The 24,621-nt window shown below is 42.3% G+C and overlaps 1 protein-coding gene across 41 annotated transcripts in view; it reads right to left on the minus strand.

Annotated features, from left to right (window-relative positions):
* Positions 1-24,621, minus strand: part of LRRFIP2 (LRR binding FLII interacting protein 2) — a 129,543-nt gene that overhangs the window by 16,306 nt on the left and 88,616 nt on the right. For 37 of the 41 annotated variants that reach the window (XM_065583710.1, XM_065583706.1, XM_065583719.1 and 34 more), the window contains 6 exons: positions 15,395-15,565; positions 14,714-14,806; positions 6,154-6,246; positions 2,272-2,373; positions 1,829-1,961; positions 227-276 (listed from right to left, as the gene is read on the minus strand). In XM_065583710.1, the coding sequence (XP_065439782.1) occupies positions 227-276; positions 1,829-1,961; positions 2,272-2,373; positions 6,154-6,246; positions 14,714-14,806; positions 15,395-15,565 (642 nt within the window). The remainder of the gene's footprint in view (positions 1-226; positions 277-1,828; positions 1,962-2,271; positions 2,374-6,153; positions 6,247-14,713; positions 14,807-15,394; positions 15,566-24,621) is intronic. The other 4 variants (XM_008171198.4, XM_065583713.1, XM_065583709.1 and 1 more) reach the window with 1 other exon arrangement.

Below are 24,621 nucleotides of genomic sequence, written 5' to 3' on the forward strand. Positions count from 1 at the left end.
ATGCTGTTCAGGGCACCAATGGGAGGAGCTTAGTAGTTTTTGGCTGACCATCAACAAAGTTGGAAGTTTTATTAAAGCTAATATTTTGGTTTAGTTTATTTTACATACAGGTTTAGTAGCTTTTTATTTATTATTAATGTACTAACATGTTTTTCAGGGGCACTTTTTTAAACCTAACCTATCCCTTTACAGAATATTTATGAAAAACAAGCAAACACATCTCTACCTGTGACAATAATTCCTCCTTTTCCCCAGCCAGTTTTCGTAGCCGAACATCTAAAAGAACCAAGGAAGATTTCAATTAAAAAACAGATGGCTTTAAAACCAAAAATTTAATGTTTATTTTATTTTCATTAAGCTTAAAAATAAAAATATTTTTTAAACTTAGCAAAAGCTGTGAATTTAATGACACTGAAAATGATTATTTGAGTTCTTATGGTTTATTATACTTGCCTAAATGGTAGCAAACATCAATATTTCAAACACATCACTATATTCACAGCAACATGTAGTTCAAATATATCTTTGTAACATATAAAAAGGTAATTATTTTCTTTACTTTTTAATATATAAAAAGTTTAGCAGCAATAAAGACATCTGAGACAGACAATTCCTGGTAGTTAATGAATGGCTGAGGGACAACTGGGGACACTTTATACATTTAATAAAACAAAACCATCTCCCACTTCCTAAAAATACTCACTTTAGTAAAAATACTCAAGACATGGCTAGTTACTACTATAACCATTTTACCTGTATGTGTACTCCTTTCCCCAACCCTTTATTTCTGTCTTATCTTTCAGATTGCAAGCTCTTCAGGGAAGGGACTGTGCCTCCCTATGTTTGTAGAGTACCTATCATGCTGTGTTACTAGAATACAAACAGTAGCTTGGTTAATGGCCTAAACTGAAGCTAAAATAAATTAACTCATCCAGAAGATCATTAACCACTAGAACATACCCTCCCACTCAGTCAGTAATAAAATTAGAACAGGTCTGGCAAGTTCTCAGTTTCTTAGAGAATTATTTTAAAAATAATGTAAACAAAGCAACAGTGTGTGAGAAGTACCAAATAAGAGTATTAACAATTCTTTCTGTCCATTTTAACATGACTGGGCAATATCAGGACTATTTATTAAATAAATGGTTTAAAACAAAAAACATGTAGCCTTCCATTTAAAATGTATAACAATTTGTGAAGTTTAGCTAGGAAAACAAAATTAACCAGGAGCCTGGGAACAGAACCCTAACTTTGTCCACATACAGTAGTTGTTTGACTGTGCTAACTGGAACTAGAGCAAACCTATCTATTCTAAGCAATTAAGAGATACAATCAATTTGCATGAATACAGCATAAAAAATATTTAAAAGGACATGACAGGACACAATATATAGTCCTATTTCTTGTACATTTGACTTTTCACAAATGGGCTCTTTAAATAGTTCATGTTTTTAAAGAAACATTTATTTCATAACAAAGAAAATGTGTTAAAACACTTTACTAATCTTGCATTTTTATCCAATTATTTCCTAGTTTTCTTAGCTCGCTCTAAAGTTACCTCAAAAACAATAAAATGGAGACTGGAACATGAGAATTAACCAACTGCAGATGTCCTCATCGCACCTGCATATTTTTTTTTTTATAGTCAACTAATATGCTGTTAGGTTAGTTAAACAAAGATGGGGCATTCAGCTTGGCAGTGGCACATATTTCATAAGTAACGGAAATATCTGTGTATAGCTCTAAAGTCACAATTTTGGATGTGAATGCTGGGGGAAACAAAAATCCAGTAAAATCTTTAAAAGACATGTATTTAGTATATTTTTACCTAGTGGTCCTTCTCCTGCAGATTCCAAGACTTGAGCAGCTTCCTGCGATACAACTGCTATTGTACCAACCACTGGTTCATGGTTTACATCACCATTTGGAGTACCATCTGGGATTATAACTAACCCGTGTTTCTGAAAAAATTAAAGGAATTTCACTCATACAAAAGAAACCTTTTCTATCCAATTACATTTTACATTTTCTGAAGGGTTTTCAACTTGACTGAAACAGTTGCACCAAACTGAAATGTTCCATTTAACTTATGAGAGGATTGGGGGTTTTGGTCCATATTTGGACCAAGCAGTATTACTTATGTCATTACCAGAGTCAAACCTTTATTTGGATGTATTGGAGTAGTAACATACTGCTTTCTGTTTTGTGTTTACGATGGTTGAACCCCCATTTCTGTATGTGTATTATTGTATACTACTGCTACTGACATACCTGTCCTGTCTTCATTGTTTCCTTCAGGTCAGCCAACTCATCTCTGAGCTCATCTCGCTCATGCTTAATGGAATCAAAGTACTCTTTCTGTCTTTCTAGGGCCTGGGTACAGGCAGATAGCAAGAAAAAGAATGGCACAGAGAGAGAGAGCAATGTGATAGGCAGTAGAGAGATCTTATACAAATAAGGCAAGCAGCTGAATAAAAGTAAAGAAAGGAGAAGGGGGATATAAAATAATTTGTACAACTTCAATAGCTACCTTTTACAGTCATATGTTTGCCTCAGTGCTGCATGCTTGTCATGAAACAATCTACCTACAGTAGGCTCAGCAGACTCTATGCAATCCAATCATTTGATTAATTACACTGTTTACCAAAATGAATACAGTTCTTCCAAATGTGTCCATTTTAAGGCAATCTCTGCATGGTCTTTTCTGCATAGTATTTGTGTCTAGCTGAACTATCCTAGAAAACCCTCAGAGTGGGAACAGCTTAGCGATAAGGTATTTTGACAAACACTTTGGTTAAGTTTAATAAATACCTGCCTCTGGCTTTAAGAGAAACATCTATTTCAGTCCAAATATACATTTATTTACTAAAAATTGCATACTACCACTAAACAGGCCATCACACTACTACTGAACAGTCAAGATTCCACATCCTTCTCACAGGCCAGAATGCTCGGGGATTTAATTAGTAGAAACCGTAGAATATCACATCCATTACACTAACTACTCTGACTTGTACAGGTGCATAGAGTAGAAATCTTACAATCAAGATCTGTATATTTTAGTTCCTTTTATCCATTTTTACTTATCTGCTTCTCTGTTACTTGCATAAATATTTTAGCCATTTGGTTACTAACAAACATTTTTAGAAACACAAAACTAACGACACTACATTAGCACAAAAGGGGTCACAACAGAAAACACAACAATCTCATAGAGCTATGTTACCCAGAGTTAAGCCAGACATTCTCAGCCAATTAGGCAGCACTCCAATATTCTATTTAAGTTAATTACTACATGCACTATAAATAATCCTGAATATGCGACAACTGCATTATAAATAATCCCAAATAAACAACACACATTTGCCAAGAAAACTCATCTAACAAATGTTTTGTCATGCATGAATCTTTAGGAACAGACTGATATAGAGGAAGAAATGAAGGTAAATAGCTTCAAATTGTATTTTCTCCACTTCTCAAATTTACTACAATAGAACCTCAAAGTTACGAGTGTCTTTCATAACTCTGAACAGAACGTTATGGTTGTTCTTTCAAAAGTTTACAACTGAACACTGACTTAATACAGCTTTGAAACTTTACTAAAAAATAAAGGGAAAGCAGTATTTTTCTTCCGGATAGTAGTTTATGTTTAACACAGTACTGTATTTATTTTATTTTTGGGGGGTCTTCGCTGCTGCCTGATCTGTGTACTTCTGGTTCCAAATGAGGTGTGTGGTTGACCGGTCAGTTTAACTCTGATGTTCTACTGTATATTGTATTTTAATTATTATTTATAGTTTCTAGGGAAAGAATAATATTTTATAATGCACTATTCTGTTCATTTATTTATTTCAACTGGAATAAATGAAACATGCAGTTGAACTGGATTTCATAGATGGAAAAATTAATCTTAACCAATGTATACTAAAAATATAGGAGTGGTCTAGAAGCTACCCTCTGATGGATATAGGATATTTAAAAAAAAATCATTTTATTATTTATCTACTGTTTCCTCAGGCACACTAGATTTCTACAACTAAAATTATAAACTTAAAGTCAAGCCCCTTATTTTTTAAACTCTGTGAGTGCTTTAATTAGGGCTTGAAAAGTTTACCTGATGCCTACTAGCCAGAGTGCCAAGTGCCACTGCATGTACTCAAAGGTGCAATCTTTGCATTTTAAAGGAATAAACAATGTTTATTGTGTATGCTACTAAAGTGTAAAATTATCAAATTTCTATTTAATATATTTTTAAACATATATTGTTACATATCTCAATTTAGTTATTCACGTGCAAAAGAGTCCTTAAACATGGAGTTAGGCTTGTAGGCACTCTGCACTTCCCAGGACTCCTTGTGACTTTACAGAACATGGGAGTTTAATTCCCAAAACCCAAATCATTGACAAAAACAGGAAATTCAGAGTTAAGGTTTCCCTGCACACATGGTATAAGGTGGTTAGCATCGCAAAAAAAAAAAACCCAAAACCACACACACCACACAAATATTGAAAAAGAGTTCTGTTACATTTCTCACACAACACAGGCACACAACCATAACTCTGCCTCCCCGCCACCCCACGGGGTTGGCATTAAAAACTGGGAATATTCACTACCAAAAGCTTTAGTAACAGAGGTAGGGTTGGTTGTATTTCACTCACCTCCCGCCCCCCCCAACCATATACCACCAAATTTGCAAAACTACTTCTTCCACAGCCCCTCTTACTGTCAAAATATTTTCCAAGACAGCTGAGCTCTGCAAGTGCATTGTAGAGAAATTTATTAATTAAAAGCAGGTTACTTGGGAGGAGGAAACTTTGCTTCAGAATTCCCTTGACCAAATATCCCCAAATTTGCCCCACAAAGTCTATCCCAGACCCTGATATGGCATAGCAGGTGCACTTTGGAGCACTTTGAATAATAAAAGCAATTCATGGGGGAGGGGGGAAAATGGAGGGAGGAGGGGGAGAGGGGAGGGATGTATCTCAGGAGACCCTGAATAAATGACTAGATAAATTGTACCTCAGCCCTCAAACTGACATATTGAGTTTCAATCTTATTTGAATGTGCCTGTGAATTTGAGAGCACTTTGAAAAATAGACTTGAACCTGACATGCTGTTTCTATCCTGCTTGTGAACCAGATTTCTGGTTTGCATCAGCCTTGCAAACAACTTCTTAGAACCAGAATAAAATTCTAATAACTTACAAAATATAGTGCATTGTACAGCTGCTCAAAGGAGACTTAAGATGGGATACAGTGAAAATAGACCAGTCTTGACAAATCCACTAGAGCTTATCACCGGGGAAGATGACAAAAAATGAAAGCTGAGACAAAGATGAAGTCATGGAAAATAAAGTGCTATAGGATCATAGGGGAGGCAAACAGAGAGGAAAAAGGTTCATTCTCCTTTACAGTGGCAGGGTGGGATTGGACTTCAATTTTGAGACATAAAGGCTAAAAACTCTGTTTTTAAAAAAGTTATGGTTTAGATTCTGTAGACGTTGATGTCACTGGTCTCTACATTCACATAGGCAAGTTTCATATTTGCCATGAACAGGTAGATTTTTCAAGCCCTGGCTACAGGTAAAAAAAAAATTCTTAAAAGTTAAGGGACTGTATGCATGACAAACTGAAGTCTTATGTGCTTAAGTGTTATGAGCGCTTAGATTTCTCCTTTCTTAATAGAAAATGTATAACAAGTTGCTTAATGCATATATAATGCAGTAAATTCAACATCCAAAATGAGTGTAGTAAGCCATATTTTCAGAACTGAATAGGTGGGTTATGTATTTTTCATTTTCTGCTTGAAGTATTAGGCACTGGCTCCTGCTAGATGTATGACGACTGAGTAGATGGCTCCTATGGTTTTATCTTAGTATGGCCAAGCCTACGTTCTTAACCAATTTCTTAGAAGGATAAAATTGTATTTTATCCCTTTCACTTACTGTATATGTAAGTGAAATTCAGTAATATGAAGTGAAGCTCATTTCTTTGTTCCAGCGGGGGCGCCTATGTTACAAATATCAGATTGCAACTGTGTTTAATTGGCTAAAATATACATGGCCTTCATTTCTTTGGACTGTCCAGAATCCTCTAACAATACCAGTCTATTTCTAAATCAATGATCCCTTTCCCCCCGTATTAGTTTCATACCCCAATTTTTTTATCTTTCCAATTAATTGTCTCCTGGAGGTCAAACACCTCTCTGGTTATGGAGTCTATTTTCTGCTGCATGCGTTGATTCTCCTGTAGTAAACGGGAGGAGGAAAAGAATAAAAGAGGAAAAAGACAGACTAGTAAAGGAAACAAAAAACAGATAAAGGAAACTAAATAGTAAAAAAAATCAACCAAAGAGTCTGTAAGGATGAGAGTTTAAAAACATAGATGACATCTTAGGCTAATATGACACCTTCCTCTTTCAATCACACAAGGATATTGTAACTAGCTTTATTTATACACGAATGTTATATGGAGCAGGCAATATATAAAATAACTTTTTGATAATGTATCAGCTGTATCTGTGCATTTCCATGATAGCAATTTCCACATAATTTGGATGTAATATTCTTTCTAGAGAAAAAAATACCTTCATGATAGCTCTTCAGCAGAGATTGTCAAGTATCACTTGGACGTGACCTTGTTTAAAAATTCTTTTCTCTATGGACTGAAAAGTTATTTGGCTATTAAAGATGAGCCCGGAACCACAGGCCTAGGTATAAATTAATGTAACCCCTTTTTATGTTAATGCTTATAAATTATGACAAATGCAATACATTAAAAAAGTTCAATGCCACAAAATTAATGAAATTTAATTAAAATACAGCATTTATGCAAGATATTAGAAAACAGGTTAAAACACTGACTTTTACATTTCCTAGCCTCTGACTTACCCTTGCAGCCTCATTCACCATAACAACAGAAAAAGGTATAAACATAACAATTGTCCAATATCAAAATGTTTGCAATGTATTGGATGCTAGCTATAGAAAGTTGAGAATAACATCTGTACCAGTGCAAAACAAGTGTATTTTGGTTGTAATATGTTTGGGGAAATGTAATACATCCCAAGTCGGTGGTCGGGTATGCAGCAAACGGAATACAAAACAGGATGATCAGGAAGAAAGAGCACGTTCCTTTGAAAAGGTGTATTATTTATGTATTCTGCTTTCAAAACATGGAAACTCTAGGACATAGTATCTCAGACTATGGATAAGTGTTCCATATCTTTTTTAGAACAGTCACACTGCAAGATTTAGGGGTTATTTTTGGCCCAGGACACTTAGAAAGTTAACCAATACATATTGAAGGTAATATGTGAATTAGTGTAAAAATTTCAATTTCAGCTCATGAGGTATTTGTATTAGAACAGTGTTTTTCAACCTTTTTTTCATTTGTGGACCCCTAAAATATTTCAAATGAAGGTGTGGAGCCCTTTGGAAATCTTAGGCATAGTCTGCAGACCCCCAGGGTTCTGTGGACCACAGGTTGAAAACCATTATATTAGAAAATATGTAATAACACAGTAAACATATTAGATATTAATGCCCAACAAAACCACAATTTCTAAAGCAATCTCTAAGAAATATTGCAAAAAGTACTTCTGTAACTCAAAGACCCTTTTCTAACTTTTACACTTGTGTGTGTTGACAGAGTATTAGGTTTATCACCTCATGTTATAAAATGGAAAACAATAGAAAGAAGGAAAGGAAAGAAGAAAGAAAGAAGGAAAGAAAGAATTGTGTATTTAGACAAGATAAAGCATCCAGCAATGAAATGCCTGTCATTACATTCTAGGTAATGTACAGTAGAGTCACATCATAGGCGCATTTAACTTACGCAATTTTAACTATACGCGCTCGGCAAAACAAAAAACAACAATTTAAATACCGTACCTGTAGTGCGGGTGATTCCGCCCGCCATTCCACTCAATGAGCGTTTGACTATACGCGATTTTCGCCTTATGCGCTGACTTCATAACCTAACCCCCGCGGAAGATGAGACTCCCCTGTACTACTGTGATCAGAGGTGGCCTTAGCATTTTTGGTGGGCCTACTAAAATTTTTCTTATGCCCTCAAAATATAACCGATCCCAATCTGTTATAATCATGCCCCTATAATCATGTCCCTGGGCTAGCCTGAGGATTCTGGGGACAATTAGAGAGAATTCTTTGATATCCCAACAGATCAACTCATTTTGCATCTATGAGTGGAGGTGGTGTCTGTGCTAAAATCAACCTTTGGCTGATCAAGGGAACCCCATTGGTTGTGTTAGGTTACGTGCATAATGCCAACATTTAGAAAAGTATTACAATGAATAACTGTCTGAATAACCTGCAAGTGTGGGTGCCCTTTGGCCCCCATTTTGTGAAGTGTCCATATGCATCTGGTGAATATAAGCATTTATGTGCTGTTGCACTTTACAAACGTTAATAATCCAGACCTTCTGAGGCAGTTAAGTATTCCAGATAAAAAAGCTCAACCAGAAAGGTTCAGTGACCCAACTAAGGCCACAGAGGAAGTGTCAGACCCAGGATTAGAATATGCAAGAGATCCTTGCTCTCAGTGCTTAGTACACTACATGCTGTGAAAAGACAGTTACCTTTTTTTGTAACTGGTGTTCTTCGAGATATGTTGCTCATGTCCATTCCATTGTAGGTGTGTGTGCTTGCCACATGCACCGGTTCTGGAAGTTTTTCCCTCAGTGGTATGCGTAGGGGACCAGCTCTGGGGCCCTCTGGAGTGGGGCACATATGCTGTGGTTTAAGGGGCACTGCCAGCAGGGCAGGCCTTTGGGGTGGGCGACCAGGATGGCTGCCGAGGGTGGCTCGCCAAAGAGGGTGACGTGCGCTGGCCCAGTGCTCCACTTGTGTGCTGCGGCCAAGTGGCTGCGGCGCTGGTTCCTCTCCACCCAGCCCAGCCCTGCTCCTCTCGGCCAGTGGGCCCAGGGCTGCCTTCTCCCTTCCCACTACCCCTACCCCCCAACCCACTTGGCTCCTCTTGGCCAGCCAGCCACCAGCTGAGGAGGACTCCTGCCAGTGAAAGGGGTGGAGAGGAGCCCTCAGCCATCGCGGCTCCGCTCCGGCCCCACCTCTTCCCTGCAGAGGCTTGTATCACTTGGTGGACGGGGAGCCTCGGCAGCAGGCCCAGGGGTTTCTGGCTGCCGTGTGCAGAGGACAGTTAAGCTCCCCAATGACACAGCCCCTGCCTCCTCCCTGAGCTCTCAGGCCTCTGCTGGGCCTGGGGCAGTGTTGAAAAGAGGGTGGTGTGAAATGCAGAAAACGTCTGTGCCCGTGGAATATTGATATGTGAACGTAGGCATCCTTCAAATCAAGGACGGCATACCAATCTCCCGGATCCAGAGAAGGAATGATGGAGGCCAGGGAGACCATGCGAAACTTCAACTTCTTGAGATACTTGTTGACACCTCGCAGGTCCACAATAGGGCAGAGACCATCCTTGGCCTTTGGAATGAGAAAATACCGGGAATAAACGTCTTTCCCTTTCCAATGAGTGGGGACTTCCTCTATGGTCCCGACTTGCAGGAGAGCTTGTATCTCTTGGGTGAGAAGTCACTCGTGAGAAGGGTCCATGAAGAGGGGATCGGAGGGAGGGGTTTTAAATAAACTGTAGGATGTACCCCACTGCCACCATGCTGAGGACCCAGCAGTCCATTGTTATTGCAGCTCAAGTGGGGAGGGAGGAAGGAAGGCAGTTTGAAAACAAAAAGAGGGTAGGATCTGTCTGTAGACTGGGATGTCACCCTTGGGAGCAACCTGAAAATGCCTGCTTGTTACCCTGGGGGTAGTGCGAAGAGCCTGACTGGGAGGCAGAGCTGAATTGTTGGCCCTGACGGTGCTTATAGGCCTTGCCCTTCTTGCGATAGGGCTCTGGTCTGGCTTGACTGCTAGATCTAGGAGGTTGTTTGGGTTAAACCTCTTTCTAGTGGGGGCCAGCATGCAGAGGCCTAAGGAATGTAGGGTAGCCCTAAAGTCCTTAAGCCCACGTAATTTTGTGTCTGTTTGTTCCGCGAATAGGGCCCAGCTGTCAAAAGAGAGGTCTTGGAGTGAAAGCTGAGCCTCTGTTACCAGCCTAGAGGACATTAATCACAATGCCCGCCTCATTACCATGGCCATGGATCTTGCAGCCGAATCCACCACATCAGAGGCAGCCTGGAGGGAAGCCTTTGCCACCAATTTTCCCCTCACCCAGGATGGCAAGGAACTCTAGTTTGGACTTCTCAGGTAATGAGTCTTCAAATTTGGAGATTGACTGCCAAACATTAAAATCATACCTCCTAAGTAGGGCCTGATGGTTTGCCACTCGGAGTTGTAGGCTAGCAGACGAGTAAATCTTTCTCCCAAATAAGTCAAGCCTCTTGCCATCCTTATTTTTGTGAGTTGGGCCTGGTTGCCCTTATCTCTCTTTCATTGGCCGCTGAGACCACTAGGGAGTTCGGGGCCAGGTGAGAGTACAAATATTTGAACCCCTTTGCGGGGACATAATACTTCCTCTCTGCCTGCTTGGAGATGGATGGGAGGGAGGATAGGGTTTGCCACAAAGTTTTTACAAGCTTTATCACCCTATCATGCTCGGGGAATGCCACCCTGGATGAGGCCACCGCAACCAAGATGTCAAACAGCCCATCAGTGGGTTGCGCCAACTCCTCTGCCTCTAACCCCAGGCTCGCTGCCTTTTTAGCAGCTCCCAGTGTGCCCTATGGCACTATCTGTGATAGTCCCGCCACTGCCTCATTTGGTGAGGAGGTGAGGGCAGGAGGAGAGGTGACCTCCAACTATGGCTAGGGGAGGCTCGTGGGCACCTTGCTTGGACCCTGCGTCCAAATCCGGGAGCAGGCGGGAAACAGTAGCTGACTTTCTCTCTGACGCAGTACCGAGGGACCCAGTACCGAGGAGGAGGAGGAATGGTCTTGTCTTGGGGACAACTGCGGTGCTGACGTGGCCCTGAAGTCCTCTTCCTGCTTGCTTCCATGACGCTTGTGGTACTGAAGCTCCAAGTCCTGGAGCTGTCTGCTCGGGACACGGTGGCGGAGCTCAGTGGATCGGCAACGGGCATCTGGCGATTGACACCTAGAGCTCTGGGATCGGTGCTGTGAGTCCAATGACCAAGAGCGGGATGGCGAGGAGCGCTGCCTCAACCCAGGTGATTGGTGCTGCGTGTCTGGCAATCTATGCCTCAGCACCAGGGATCAGCCACATCATGACTCCAATGGGGTCCTTTGTCTGGAGACCGGTGTCATTCTGGGAACCAATGATCCGTTGTGGCCCTGTATCGGCCATCGGGTGAGCGGCGCCATCCCATGGGGGACAGTTGCTGAGAGTCCTGCGAATAAGGCCAGGAACTTCAATCGGTCTGGCCAGGTCAGAAGCGCCTCACTGGGAATCGTCACTTTGACATCGACCACCGTGTTGCTAGGGAGCAATGCCACACCAACAGGGACCGTGGTACAGGTCCCAGTGCTGACTTCCCCCTGGAGCCGGCCACATCTTGGCAAGGCGTCAGGGGCACCAGTAAAGACAGTATCTTTTGCAGCCTGGAAGGCCTCCAGTGTGTACAGGACTTCCATGTGCAGGGGGCCTCTGCCACTACCTGGGGTGGGCGGTGGGTCCCTAGGAGGGCTGGTTGGCCTAGCTGGCAATGTCAGTGTCTGGCTGGGTTCCAGAGACTTACTGCCTCGCAAGGGTCTATACTCCTCCCCAGACTTTCCCTTTGCTACACAGGAGGTCGGGGAACGCCTCTCCCCAGGCACTTCTTTTGCTTCTTACCTGGTACAGGGGACTGGGACAGGCGCCGGGAGGCTGATGCCGGGGGTGCACTTTGCACCGATGCTGCCATACTCGGTGCAGAGTCTGATTTTGGTGGCTCAGAGCCTGGCGCAAGGGCCGACTCCATGAGGAGCGCTCTTAATCTTATGTCCCGCTCCGTTTTTGTCCTGGGCTTGAAGCTCTTACAAATGCGATACTTAATTGATATGGGCTTCCTCCAAACACTTTAAGCAACTTTGATGAGGGTTGCTAATTGGCATAGTCTTCCGACTGCCATCACCAGGCTTAAAGCCTGGGGAGTGGGGTATGCCCCATCCCCGGGTTAAGTCCCAGAGGGAACTGTCTAAGGCTGTCTAAGATGGGGCGGGCAAACTTTTTGGCCTGAGGGCTGCATCAGGTTTCAGAAATTGTATGGAGGGCCAGTTAGGGGAGGCTGTGTCTCCCCAAACCTCCCCAAACAGCCAGGCATTGCCCAGCCCCTACCTCCTATCGCACCCCCCCCTGCTTCTCGCCCCCTGACGGCCACCCCATCCGCCCTGCCCCTGCTCTCTGTCCCCTGACCGCCCCCGGACCTGCCCGGCCCTAACTGTCCCGCGCCACCCCATCCAACCCCCCCCCCTTCCTGACTGCCCTCTGGGGACCCCTGCTCAATCCACCCCCACCCTGCTCCCTAACCACCCCCGGAACCCCCTCCCCTGACTGCCCCCCGCTGCCCCATCCAACCCCCCCTCTCCTTCCTGACTGCCCCCCCTGCACTCCTGCCCCATCCAACCACCCCTTCTCCCTGACCGCCCCCAGAACCCCCGATCCCCACCCTCTGACCGTCCCCACCTCTGGCCCCTGACCACCCCCTGAACTCCCCAGCCCTCTATCCAACCCCCCCGCTCCCCGCCCCCTTTCTGCACTGCCTAGAGCGCCGGTAGCTGGCAGCGCGGCTGCACCAGGACAGGCAGCCACACCGCCCGGCTAGAGCCAGCCACGCACCGTGCAGCACAGAGCACCGGGTCAGGCCAGGCTCTGCAGCTACTCTACCCCAAGAGCTTGCAGTCCGCTGCCCAGAGCCCACGGTGCAGTGAGCTGAGGCTGCGGGGGAGGGAGGACAGCGGGGGAGGGACCAGGGGCAAACCTCCCGGGCCAGGGGCCAGGTAGGAGGGTACCGCGGGCCATAGTTTGCCCACCTCTGGTCTAAGCTATCTAGAACACTAACAGTTAAGAAGACAAAGAACTACTTATCTATTTACAACACTAAGAGAAAACCACTGGGAAAGTAAGCGCTTGCCGAAGCAAGGAGACATTCCAGCACTGTCACTGGTGGAAAGAAGGAACTGAGGGTGTGGGGAGCCGGCAGCGCCCTTTATACCATATGTTCACCACTCCAGAGGGCACCAGACCAGTCCCCTACGCATACCACTGAGGGAAAAACATCCAGCACCAGTGCATGTGGCAAGCACACACATCTACAATGGAATGGACATGAGCAAGCCCTCAAAGAACAACCCCTTCTCCTGGCCAGAGGTCATATTGGCTGCATACATCAGTCTTAGCACCATAAGCTGCACCCCCATCAGTACCATATCCTCCCACTACTGATCAGGGGTTTTCTCAAAAGTCTTCTGAGTTTCACAGGACCCCAAAGACCGACCGACCCAGGGAACTGGTAGGGTAGTGGAGGAACTGGGGGACGGAAGGGGGGGAAGGAAAAGAATAGGAGGAATGAATAACTTTCAAATGTTATAGCCTTGATTGGTGTATCTAGTTAAAAGAGCTAGAAACTGACATTCCTTGGACCTACAATTTAATATGGGGTTTGCAGACAAGAAGCTGGCACTGATTTTGAGAACCAGTACCATGCCAACTGAAAACAACACATTCATTTACACCTGCGCAAACATAAGCCACAATGCAAACCTAATTAGAGGTCATTCACAAACACTGAAATTCCCCCCATCCCCTTTTTAAATAAACTGTAAAACAAACGTTTTTGGGAAGGCAAAGAAAGTTAAATTCATTTGAGGCTGGTGTCTGGGATTGGGACAACAGCCCAATATTTGGGTGTGGTGATAGAGCAGGAGTTCGAGCTATGGAAAACTGCCAGTCTATGAACCCATGTTTTGCGAATAGAGGCATTAGACTTGTGTTCACAAAAAGAAAATATTGGTCTGAGGCCCAGTAATTAGATTTTTTTTTATTTTTATTTTTTTAAGTATTTTACCATATCCAATATAAATTTTTGTAAATTTCATAGGAACATTCCTAACTTTTAAATAAATTCATAAAAATTAAGATAGAATGGTAACTCATAAAATACTGATTGGATAAGTTTATGTTCCTGTCACTACAACTGGACTTTTTGTTGCTCAAAAAATATAATCTGATATTTGTGTCTATTTTGTATACGGGAAATACGTACATATCCAAACTTGATATAGTCTATCTACATCAAAACAAAAGAACATAACAGCTATACTGGGTCAGACCAAAGGTCCATCTAGCCCAGTATCCCGTCTTCCGACAGTGGCCAATGCTGGGTGCCCCAGAGGGAATGGACGGAACAGGAAATCATCAAGTGGTCCACTCCTTGTCGCCCATTCCCAGCTTCTGGCAAACAGAGGCTAGGGACACCATCCCTGCCCATCCTGACTAATAGCCATTGATGAACCTATCCTCCATGAATTTATCTAGCTCTTTTTTGAACCCTGTTCTAGTCTTGGCCTTCAGAACATCCTCTGGTAAAGAATTCCACAGGTTGACTGTGCGTTGTCTGAAGAAATACTTCCTTTTGTTTGTTTTAAATATGCTGCCTATTAATTTCATTTGGTGACCCCTAGTTCTTGTGTTATGAGAAGGAATAAACAACAACATTTCTTTATTTACTTTATCCCTCACATATTTCCATAAGTACAGCTATATGACATTGAATGTGTACAAACCTCTATTAGTTCATCTCTCTGACGAAGGCCCTCTTTAAGTTCATCCATCTTATACTGTAGAACATTGCACATGTGTTTCTGCCTTTCCAATTCCTATATTAAATAAATATCAGTAAAGCAGTGCATGCTTTGTTGAGGGTTTGACACATACATTTTCAATATAAATTAAAATAAACATATTATGAACATCAGTAAATAGCAGTATTAGCAATGATTTTCTCTTGCATTTCAGACTCCTTAAAAGTTAAAATTTACAGGTTCAGGGTCTGAATAGTTTTTCAGACACTAAGTAGCTAAATGACTAAACCTACTAGCTGGGAATGTGGGCAACCCACCAATAAGGTGTAAGTGCAATGAGCTGGTGAGAAGCCCACCCAATTATTGAATCTGCACAATGCTCTTTTTGTATTATATTTTCTAGCTAGTGTTGAAAAATTTGGGGCCTGGACCTTTGTGGAAAGGAGGAATCTAAGTGACTGACAAAATAATTATTGCCTCCCAACACACACACTTCAACAGAATATTCCGGTTCTTAATAATTTTCAATCATGATATAGCTTCTCTGTCATATCTGCTTAAAAAATAATCTCAATATTCAAGGTAGCTACTGACCATCAGGCTCTATATTCATTAAAAAAATCAGGCTTTTATATTACAGTTTAATACACAAAATATCAGTACCTTTGACTTCTCTTCATTTTCCCTATAGAATTCTGCCATCTGCTCTTCCCTTTCCTCAATGACATCCTTTAGCGTATCCACTTGATAAATCAAATTGTTTTTCTCATTATCTAGCTGAGCATTAGAAACCATAGCTTTCTTATACTTCTCTTCAACTTCAGATAGAGAATCCTGCACAGATGTTAGAAAAATTAGCATTAATTTAACTGTTTGATGAATCCGTATAAATGCTACCTGTGGACATAATACTGAAGAGCTTACATTTGTTTTGAACTAAAATCATACCAACATTTTAATTTATTAAGTACTGTTTGAGGTCTTTCTGTAGAAATATAAATTAATTACAATAAGTTTCTATTATTTAGTTGATAGTGTTAATTGCACTGCAAAATTGTTGCAAATGTATGCAACAAATTACAGAATAACTTTTCACCTGCATTTTTTCCTGTGCCACCCCCGGAACTTAGAATCTTACTAATATGTCTAACTTTGGAAGATGTAGGAGCTATTGCCCCCTAACCTATGCATTTTCGTTTTTCTGTCAATTTGTGTCACAGCCATAACATTTGTTCAGTGTTTGCAGGTGTAAACGTTTTTTAGGAATTTAGTAAAATTACAAAATTGATAAGAGCTGAAATGATTAACCAAATAAATCACCTAAAAGTATGAAAGAAGATCTCTCAATAATTAAGAATGATTTTAAATGATAAGTTTATTTTGGCAGGTTAAAAATCAGATACTTTAACACATTAACACCACCACAATCACTTATTGTTTTATAGCTCAGAACCTAAGTTTTAATATGGTCACAGACATTTTAGTAATCATCCCCTGTGGTTTTGGAGAAATCAGTGTTTAAACAGTTTTTGTGCCTCTAACTGCTTAGCTCTTTTACCAGTTGTGGCATATGCATCTCATTTACTTTTTGGAGAACTCCACAGTTTTGATTCATATACTTGATACTAATCTGTCTAAATAAGGTCTTTGGCTAAAGAGAAGGTGCATGTGCACAGTCTGCTATGCACCTAGTCAACCACTCTTACCCAATTCTTCTCTGCCCTGAGGGTAAAAATCAATCATGTAAACACAATTTTCAAGCACAGTAGCAAATGTCAATTATTCACATAATAGAGAAACTATTAGCCTACTTGTATCCTTGAAATATGCAGTGATCTCAATACAAGATAATTTTAAAGTGCAAAATCTCAATATAATAGATTCATATAAATTAGAGGTGGCCTGTTAGATCATCAAATCCATTTTCTTGCCAGTGTAGGACTGTTCCCCCACTATACATTCTCTAGTGTTCTGTTATCTATTTTTCAAAGTTGGAACTGATGGCGTTTCCACCAATTCCACTTTCTGAAGGAGATTATTCCATAATCTAACACATTTTCAGTAAGCTGTTCCTTACAGCCCAAATCTTCCTTTTCATAATTTCATCTAATTATGTCTACTCATACCTCCTTTTCCCACTTCCAGGATCCAGAAGCCCTGTGCTGGAGAAATACCGTATCTCAAGCACCCTTCCCAGGACAAAAACTTACAAATGCCATACTGAATTAGAATGACAGTATTTGGAAGAAATTGGTAGATAGGGTCTCAGAATAATCGTGCATGGATAAATTAATAGATTAAACTTGCAGAATATGACGGTTTATGAGCATGATGAAAAAGCATTCATTTGTTCTATGTTCCACCAGAAAATAAAGGACATCTTCAAAGTGGAAGTCATACATATCAGAAGATGGAAAACCATAACAAATAAAAAAATTACAGGTAAGGAAATTTTTCATGTGTCTCTATACTCTGGGAAGTAGCAAAGAGTAACCAGATATTAAAGTCAGAGTGGGACAAAGAAAAACAATTAAAATATAGATAAAAACTTTATACAACTATATACAAAGGAATTTCTAATTTTAGATTAAGAGAAGCACAAACACAACTTCTGCTTAGGTCACTATAACAATTCTGCAATGAATGGTGAAAGCATTAATTGTTGAAAATTAAGTGTCTGCCTTGCAGATCTCATCAAAAGTAGCTCTCATCTCTTCTGCTTATGAAGTGTTTCAGGGTAGCAGCCGTGTTAGTCTGTATCCTCAAAAAGAACAGGAGTACTTGTGGCACCTTAGAGACTAACAAATTTATTAGAGCATAAGCTTTCGTGGGCTACAACCCACTTCTTCGGATGCATATAGAGTGAAACATATATTGAGGAGAAATATATACACACATACAGAGAGCGTGTTTAATTTATCCCATCTGTTCATGCTCTCTGTATGTGTGTATATATTTCTCCTCAATATATGTTTCACTCTATATGCATCCGAAGAAGTGGGTTGTAGCCCATGAAAGCTTATGCTCTAATAAATTTGTTAGTCTCTAAGGTGCCACAAGTACTCCTGTTCTGCTTATGAAGTGGTTGTTCTTCTAGTTGAGTGTGCATTGAGTCCCTGACAGATAAATTTATAAGCCTTAAGGTGTGTTTGTGCCCATGAAAAGAACATTAGTTATTCCATTCCATAGTAAGATCAAATAAAGTTTTATGGCCCTTAGTATTTCCAAAGGATATGTAGATTTGGGGGGGGGGGGGGCAGGGGACGGAGCTTAAATGGAAATTAAAAGGAACAGACAAGAGTGAAATAGCTGCAAGCTGCAAGGAAACGTCTGAAAAACACGATAATGGAGGCTCACACAATATGTACCCCCCTCCCAAAAACCCACACCAAAACAGAAAGAGGACCAACAAAAGAAAAGTACAAGAGGTGACTAGAGATAAAAAAAGGACATTTTAAAAAACTAGAAGTTAAATCCTATTGAGGAAAATACAAAGTGTAAAAATATAATTAGGCAGGCCAACAAAGAATATGAAGACCAACTAGCAAAAGACAAACATTTTTGCTCTTAGTTTTTAAGTACATCAGAAGCAAGAAGCCCACCAAACAATCAGTGGGACCACAGGATAATTGAGATACTAAAGGAGCACTCAAGGAAAACAAGGCTGAGGAGAAGCTAAATGAATTCTTTGCATCAGTCTTCATTGCAGGGGATGTGAGGAAGGTTCCCACACTTGAGCCATTTTTTTAGGTGACAAATCTGAGGAACTGTCCTAGATTGAGGTATCAATAAAGATGATTTGGGAATAAACTGCTAAATTAAACAGTAATAAGTCACCAGGACCACATGGTATTTACGAAAGAGTTCTGAGGAACTCAAATATGAAATCACAGAACTACTAACTGTGGTATGTTACCTATCGCTTAAATCAGATGACTGGTGGATAGTTAACGTAATGCCAATTTTTAACAAAGGCTCCAAAGGTGATCCTGGCAACTACAGGCCAGTAAGCCTAAACTTCAGCACCAGGCAAATAGGTTGAAACTATAGTAAAGAATTATCAGAAACATAGATTAACACAATATGTTGGGGAAGAGTCAACGCGGCTTTGTAAAGGGAAATCATGCCTTGCCAAATCTATTAGAATTCTCTAAGGGTGTCAAATATGTGGACCATGGTGAAATAATGGATTTAGTATACTTGGACTTTCAGAAAGCCTTTGACAAGGTCTCTCACCAAAGGCTCTTAGCAAAGTAGGCAATCATGGCATAAAAGGGAAGGTCCTCTAATGGATCAATAACAGGTTAAAAGATAGGAAACAAAGGGTAGGAGGAACAAATGGCCATTTTTCACAGCGGAGAAAGTTAAATAGTAGGGTCCCCAAAGGATCTGTACTGGGACAAAGTTACAAAGCGATCTCACAAAACTGGGTGACTGGGCAACAAAATGGCAGATGAAGTTAATTGGCAATAAATGCAAAAGTAAAGCACGCTGGAAAACATAATCCCAACTATAAACACAAAATGAAGGGATCTAAATTAGCTGTTACCACTCAAGATAGATAGGAGTGATTGCAGATAGTTATCTGAAAACATCTGCTCAATGTGCAGCAGCAATCAAAAAAGCTGAATATGAAGAATCATTAGGAAAGGGATAGATAAAGAATATATCATAATGTCACTATATAAATCCATGCTACGCCCATACCTTGAATAATGCACGCTCTTTGGTCACTCCATCTCAAAAGATGCACATTAGAATTGGAAAATAGTACTGAGAAGGGCAACAAAAACGATTAGGGGTAAAGAACAGCTTCCATATGAGGAGAGATTAAAAAGACTGGGACTGTTCAGTTTTGAAAAGAGATGCCTAAGGGGGGATATCATAGAGGTCTATAAAATCATGAATGGTGTGGAGAAAGTGAATAGGGAAGTGTTATTTAACCCTTCACATAATACAACCAGGAGTCACACCCAAAGAAATTAACAGGCATAAAAGAAACAGAAGTATTTCTCCACACAACATACAGCCAACCTGTGGAACTCACGGCCAGGGGATGTTGCAAAAGCCAAAAGTATAACGGCTCCAAAAAAGAATTAGACCTATCTTCCATGAATTTATCCATCAGTGGTTATTGGCCAAGATGATTAGGGATGCAATCCAATGCTTTGGGTGTCCCTAAACTTCTGTCTGCCAAAAAATGGGACTGGATGACCAGGGATGGATCACTCAATTGCCCTGTTCTGTTCATTCCCTCTGAAGCATCTGGCAAGGCCACTGTCAGAAAACAAGATATCAGACTAGCTGGACCATTGGTCTGAACCAGTATGGTCCTTCTTATGTTCTCATGTTAAAGTAGAAAGATACTCTATTGGGGACAAATTCCAGAGTGGTACAAAAACCACAATTATCTCTGGAAAAAACTGCAACTACAGGTCTTTAATAAAAGGGGTCCCTTTGTTCACTTATTTTTCTAGTTGAAGTGACTGCTGAAAATTTTTTCTTCTTCTCATCATGAGGAAAAAGCAGGTGCCAACAGAAAAAGAGTTGGTGAGAGCTTGGAGGACCAAAGTTGAATTCCATTGTACAACAGGTTGATTTTTAGTTTCTGATGCCTTAGAGACGAGAAAATCTGCAGAGAAGAGGTTGAAGAGGTGACTTTTCAGACAAAAGAGAAAATGTATTGTTTGTAGAACAGACACCTGGCTTAAAATAACTGAGGCACAGGCCACTTTGAAAACTGGACAACTGAGACATTAGTATTCCTTCTCTAGTGGCCTAAAAGGTGTTTATTGTCCTTTGATCATATCAGGAAAACCATATATTTCACATTCTTTTATATATACACTGAACATGCACAGCTTTCTTGATATAAAGAGGAAATCTACTAGTTCTCTGGAGTAATCAGGTGAGACAAGGCTTCAGTTTTGAGGTTCCAGCTAGGAAGAGCAGTCTCCATGAGGACTTTGATGAATTAAGTCCTTCATAATTGGCAGCTCCCAGTGGTCTGATTACAAGACTTACTAAGGCACAGTCCTCCCAGATATTTTAAATTGTATTTTCTCTGTTGGCAATGGTAAAGTTGAAGACCCATCCAAAGGAAAGAAAAAAAAATACCCATCTTCGAAGGTGGTTGATGCCAGTGTCTGGAGTAAGATAAAAGGACCTGTTTGTTGAGTTGATTTGAAAAGTGTCTGTTTAATTAACCATTTCTGGATTAGAAGCTGAAATTTTTTTTAACTCAGTTTCTATTCTCACAGGAAGAGATCTTTTAAACTCAACCAGTCTGTTTTGGTGGTGGTTCTTCACAATGACATTTGAGGCCCACATAAAACAGCCCAGATTTTCCAGAACTGTAGGACTTCTTAAGGTCTGTCTGTCTCTCTGTTTCTCTCTATATACATCTACACATACATACATACGTGTGTGTGTACACACACTTTTTTGTGTGTGCAAGTAGTGCCTCCCTGCCTGTTGCAATAAGTGAGGGTGAAACCACTCTTTTTTCTGTATGTAGAGATATTTTGGAGATGGCACAATTTTTGGAAGGAGAAACTTGACAATATCCCTCTGCACTCTCAGTTTCAAAAGGTGAAATGGAATGAGTTTATCCTGGAGATCACTGGACTAAGTGATTTCCCATCTCAGCACGGTAGCCAGAGTGGCTTGCCTACACGGTTATGCACAAGGAAGGAAACATGCCACTTGAGTGAGCTATGAAATGGATAAGATAGCCCAATCAGCTTGTTCATACTCTTGTATTGCTAGTTTCAGTTGCCAGGAGGAAGTGCAAAAGAACTCAGATATATTATGGCTCAATGGACTATAACTGCACAGAAGATCATCAGAAGTTGCAGGCACTAGAGGGCTAATACTTAATGGGCTTGGACCACAGGAAGAATCAGAATTGATCTTCTGAAACAGATTCTGGGGTGGCAAGATCGCTATATCAAGTTGGTCACAAACTCATGTTATTGAATTAATCTGGTGGTCTGAAGAGAGTCCCAGGCTATTTCCCTTGTTGGAGAAACATATCAGTACATCATCCAAATTATATGAGATCTGAAATACTCTGGGAGCTGATGACAATCTCAAAGACATTACTACAAATGGGAAGTAGACCTTGAGATTAACTGAACATACACAGCCCCCTGGTGATATCTCCCGAGTCAGTGCTATGGGTTCCATCCAGAAGTTCACCTTCCTGACTGCAAAATTCAGGTCCTTCACTGGACAAAAGCCACCCTCTTTCTTGGAGGCCACAAAACATTTTAAGAAAAAACTGTTCTCCTTACTCCAGAGAAGAGACACAGATGATGGCTTCTACAGGCAGCAGATTCTGTAGAGGTATCAGTATCATAGATCTGTTGGTCAGGTTCAGAAATAATACTGACTTGGAAGAATTTTGGAAGGAGACACTGAGAATTCTAGGGGGAAGTGGGCTGGAAAATGGAAATAATCTACAGGCAACTCAAAAGAGCTACTCGGAAATAAAGTCACCTCAAATTTTAGCTGGAAATCTAAAATGGAGAGGCTATATAAATTAGTCAGGCTGACCTGAGGAGGTCAATGGAGGCAGATTGCACACTTGTAGAGCTAAGTCCAAGAGTCAGAAAGCCTGAAAAAGAAGGAAGGATTCCCTTCAGACTGAGTTGAGGGTAGATGGCACTGGTGGCAGAAGCCACACATAAAAAACGGTTACTCACCTTTGTAACTGTTGTTCTTCGAGATGTGTTGCTCATATCCATTCCAATTAGGTGTGCGTGCGCCGCGTGCACAATCGTCGGAGAATTTTCTACCCTAGCAACACCCGGTGGGTCGGCTGTGGAGCCCCCTGGAGTGGCGCCTTCATGGCGCTGGATATATACCCCAGCCGACCCAGCGTCCCCTCAGTTCCTTCTTGCCAGCTACTCCGACAGTGGGGAAGGGGGGCAGGTTTGGAATGGATATGAGCAACACATCTCGAAGAACAACAGTTACAAAGGTGAGTAACCGTTTTTTCTTCTTAGAGTGCTTGCTCATATCGATTCCAATTAGGTGACTACCAAGCCTTACCTAGGCGGTGGGGTCGGAGTGAGACATCGCTGTGTGCAAAACCGCTGATCCGAATGCAGCATCGTCTCTGGACTGCTGTACAAGCGCATAGTGAGCGGCGAAGGTGTGGACCGATGACCAAACTGCAGCTCTACAAATGTCCTGGATCGGGACATGAGCCAGGAAGGCAGTCGAGGAGGCTTGGGCCCTCGTGGAGTGGGTGGTGAGGCACGGCGTCGGGGCACCGTCCAGGTCGTAGCAAGCATGAATGCAAGACGTGATCCAAGAGGAGACACGTTGCGAGGAGACCGGTAAGCCTTTCATCCGGTCGGCCACTGCAACAAAGAGTTGCGTCGTCTTCCTAAACGGTTTTGTACACTCAATATAGAAAGCCAGGGCCCTGCGTACGTCCAAGGAGTGCATACGCTGGTCTTGACGGGTGGCATGCAGCTTAGGATGGAAGACCGGGAGAAATATATCCTGGTTCACATGAAACGCTGATACTACCTTGGGAAGAAAGGCAGGGTGGGGGTGAAGCTGCACCTTGTCTTTATGGAAGACTGTGTACGGGGCCTCAGACGTGAGTGCCCTTATTTCAGAAACACGCCTCGCTGAAGTGATGGCTACCAGGAAGGCTGTCTTCCAAGATAGATAAAGGAGCGAGCAAGTAGCCAATGGCTCGAACGGGGGCCCCGTGAGCTTGGAGAGAACCAGGTTAAGATCCCACGCTGGAACGGGTTGGCGTTGCTGTGAGTATAGCTGGTCTAAGCCCTTGAGGAATCGGACGACCATCGGGTTAGAGAAAACCGAGGAAGCGTGTTCTCCTGGGTGGAACGCCGATATAGCAGCCAGGTGAACCCTGATTGAAGATATCGTCAAGCCTTGCTGTTTCAGGGATAGGAGATATTAGAGTATAAGAGGAATAGATGCCTGCAAGGGGGGCGTGGCCCGCTGCTCGCACCAACAGGAGAACCGTTTCCACTTGGCTAAGTAAGTGGTCCATGTAGAGGGCTTTCTACTTCCCAGCAGAATCTGTTGCACGGGATGTGAGCATTGTAGCTCTGTCCGATTCACCCATGGAGCATCCACGCTGTAAGGTGGAGCGATTGCAGGTCGGGGTGACAGAGTTGGCCGTGGTCCTGAGAGATCAAGTCTGGGCACAAGGGAAGCGTGATTGGAGTTTGTACCGATAGCTCCAGAAGCGTGGTGTACCAGTGCTGTCTTGGCCAAGCTGGAGCGACCAGAATCATACGTGCCTTGTCTCTGCGTAGCTTGAGCAGCACCCTGTGGACCAGTGGGAATGGAGGGAAAGCGTAGAACAGCTGGTCTCTCCATGGTAGGAGGAAAGCGTCCGACAGGGAGCCCGGAGATGGCCCTTGGAGGCACTTCCTGTTGGCTCGTGAGGCGAACAGGTCGACCTGGGGAAATCCCGACCTCTGAAAGATGGAATAGATGATATCCAGGCGAATTGACCACTTGTGCGTCTGGAAGGATCTGCTGAGACGGTCTGCTAGAGTGTTCTGGACTCCAGGGAGGAACGATGCCATGAGATGTATCGAGTGGGCAATGCAGAACTCCCAGAGTCGAATGGCCTCTTGGCACAGGGGAATCGACCGGGCTCCTCCTTGCTTGTTGATGTAAAACATGGCCGTGGTGTTGTCTGTGAGGACTGACACGCAACGGCCATGTAGGAGACCGAGAAATGCCTGACAGGCTAGGCGCACCACCATCAGCTCTCGAACGTTGATGTGCAGAGCTAGTTGGGATGCGGTCCACAGGCCCTGGGTATGGTGCTCCCCGAGGTGAGCGCCCCAACCTAGAGATGAAGCGTCCGTGACCAGGTGCAGGGAAAGGTT

This window comes from Chrysemys picta, chromosome 2, assembly GCF_011386835.1.
Source record: "Chrysemys picta bellii isolate R12L10 chromosome 2, ASM1138683v2, whole genome shotgun sequence".
In the NCBI taxonomy this organism is placed as follows: Eukaryota; Metazoa; Chordata; order Testudines; family Emydidae; genus Chrysemys; species Chrysemys picta.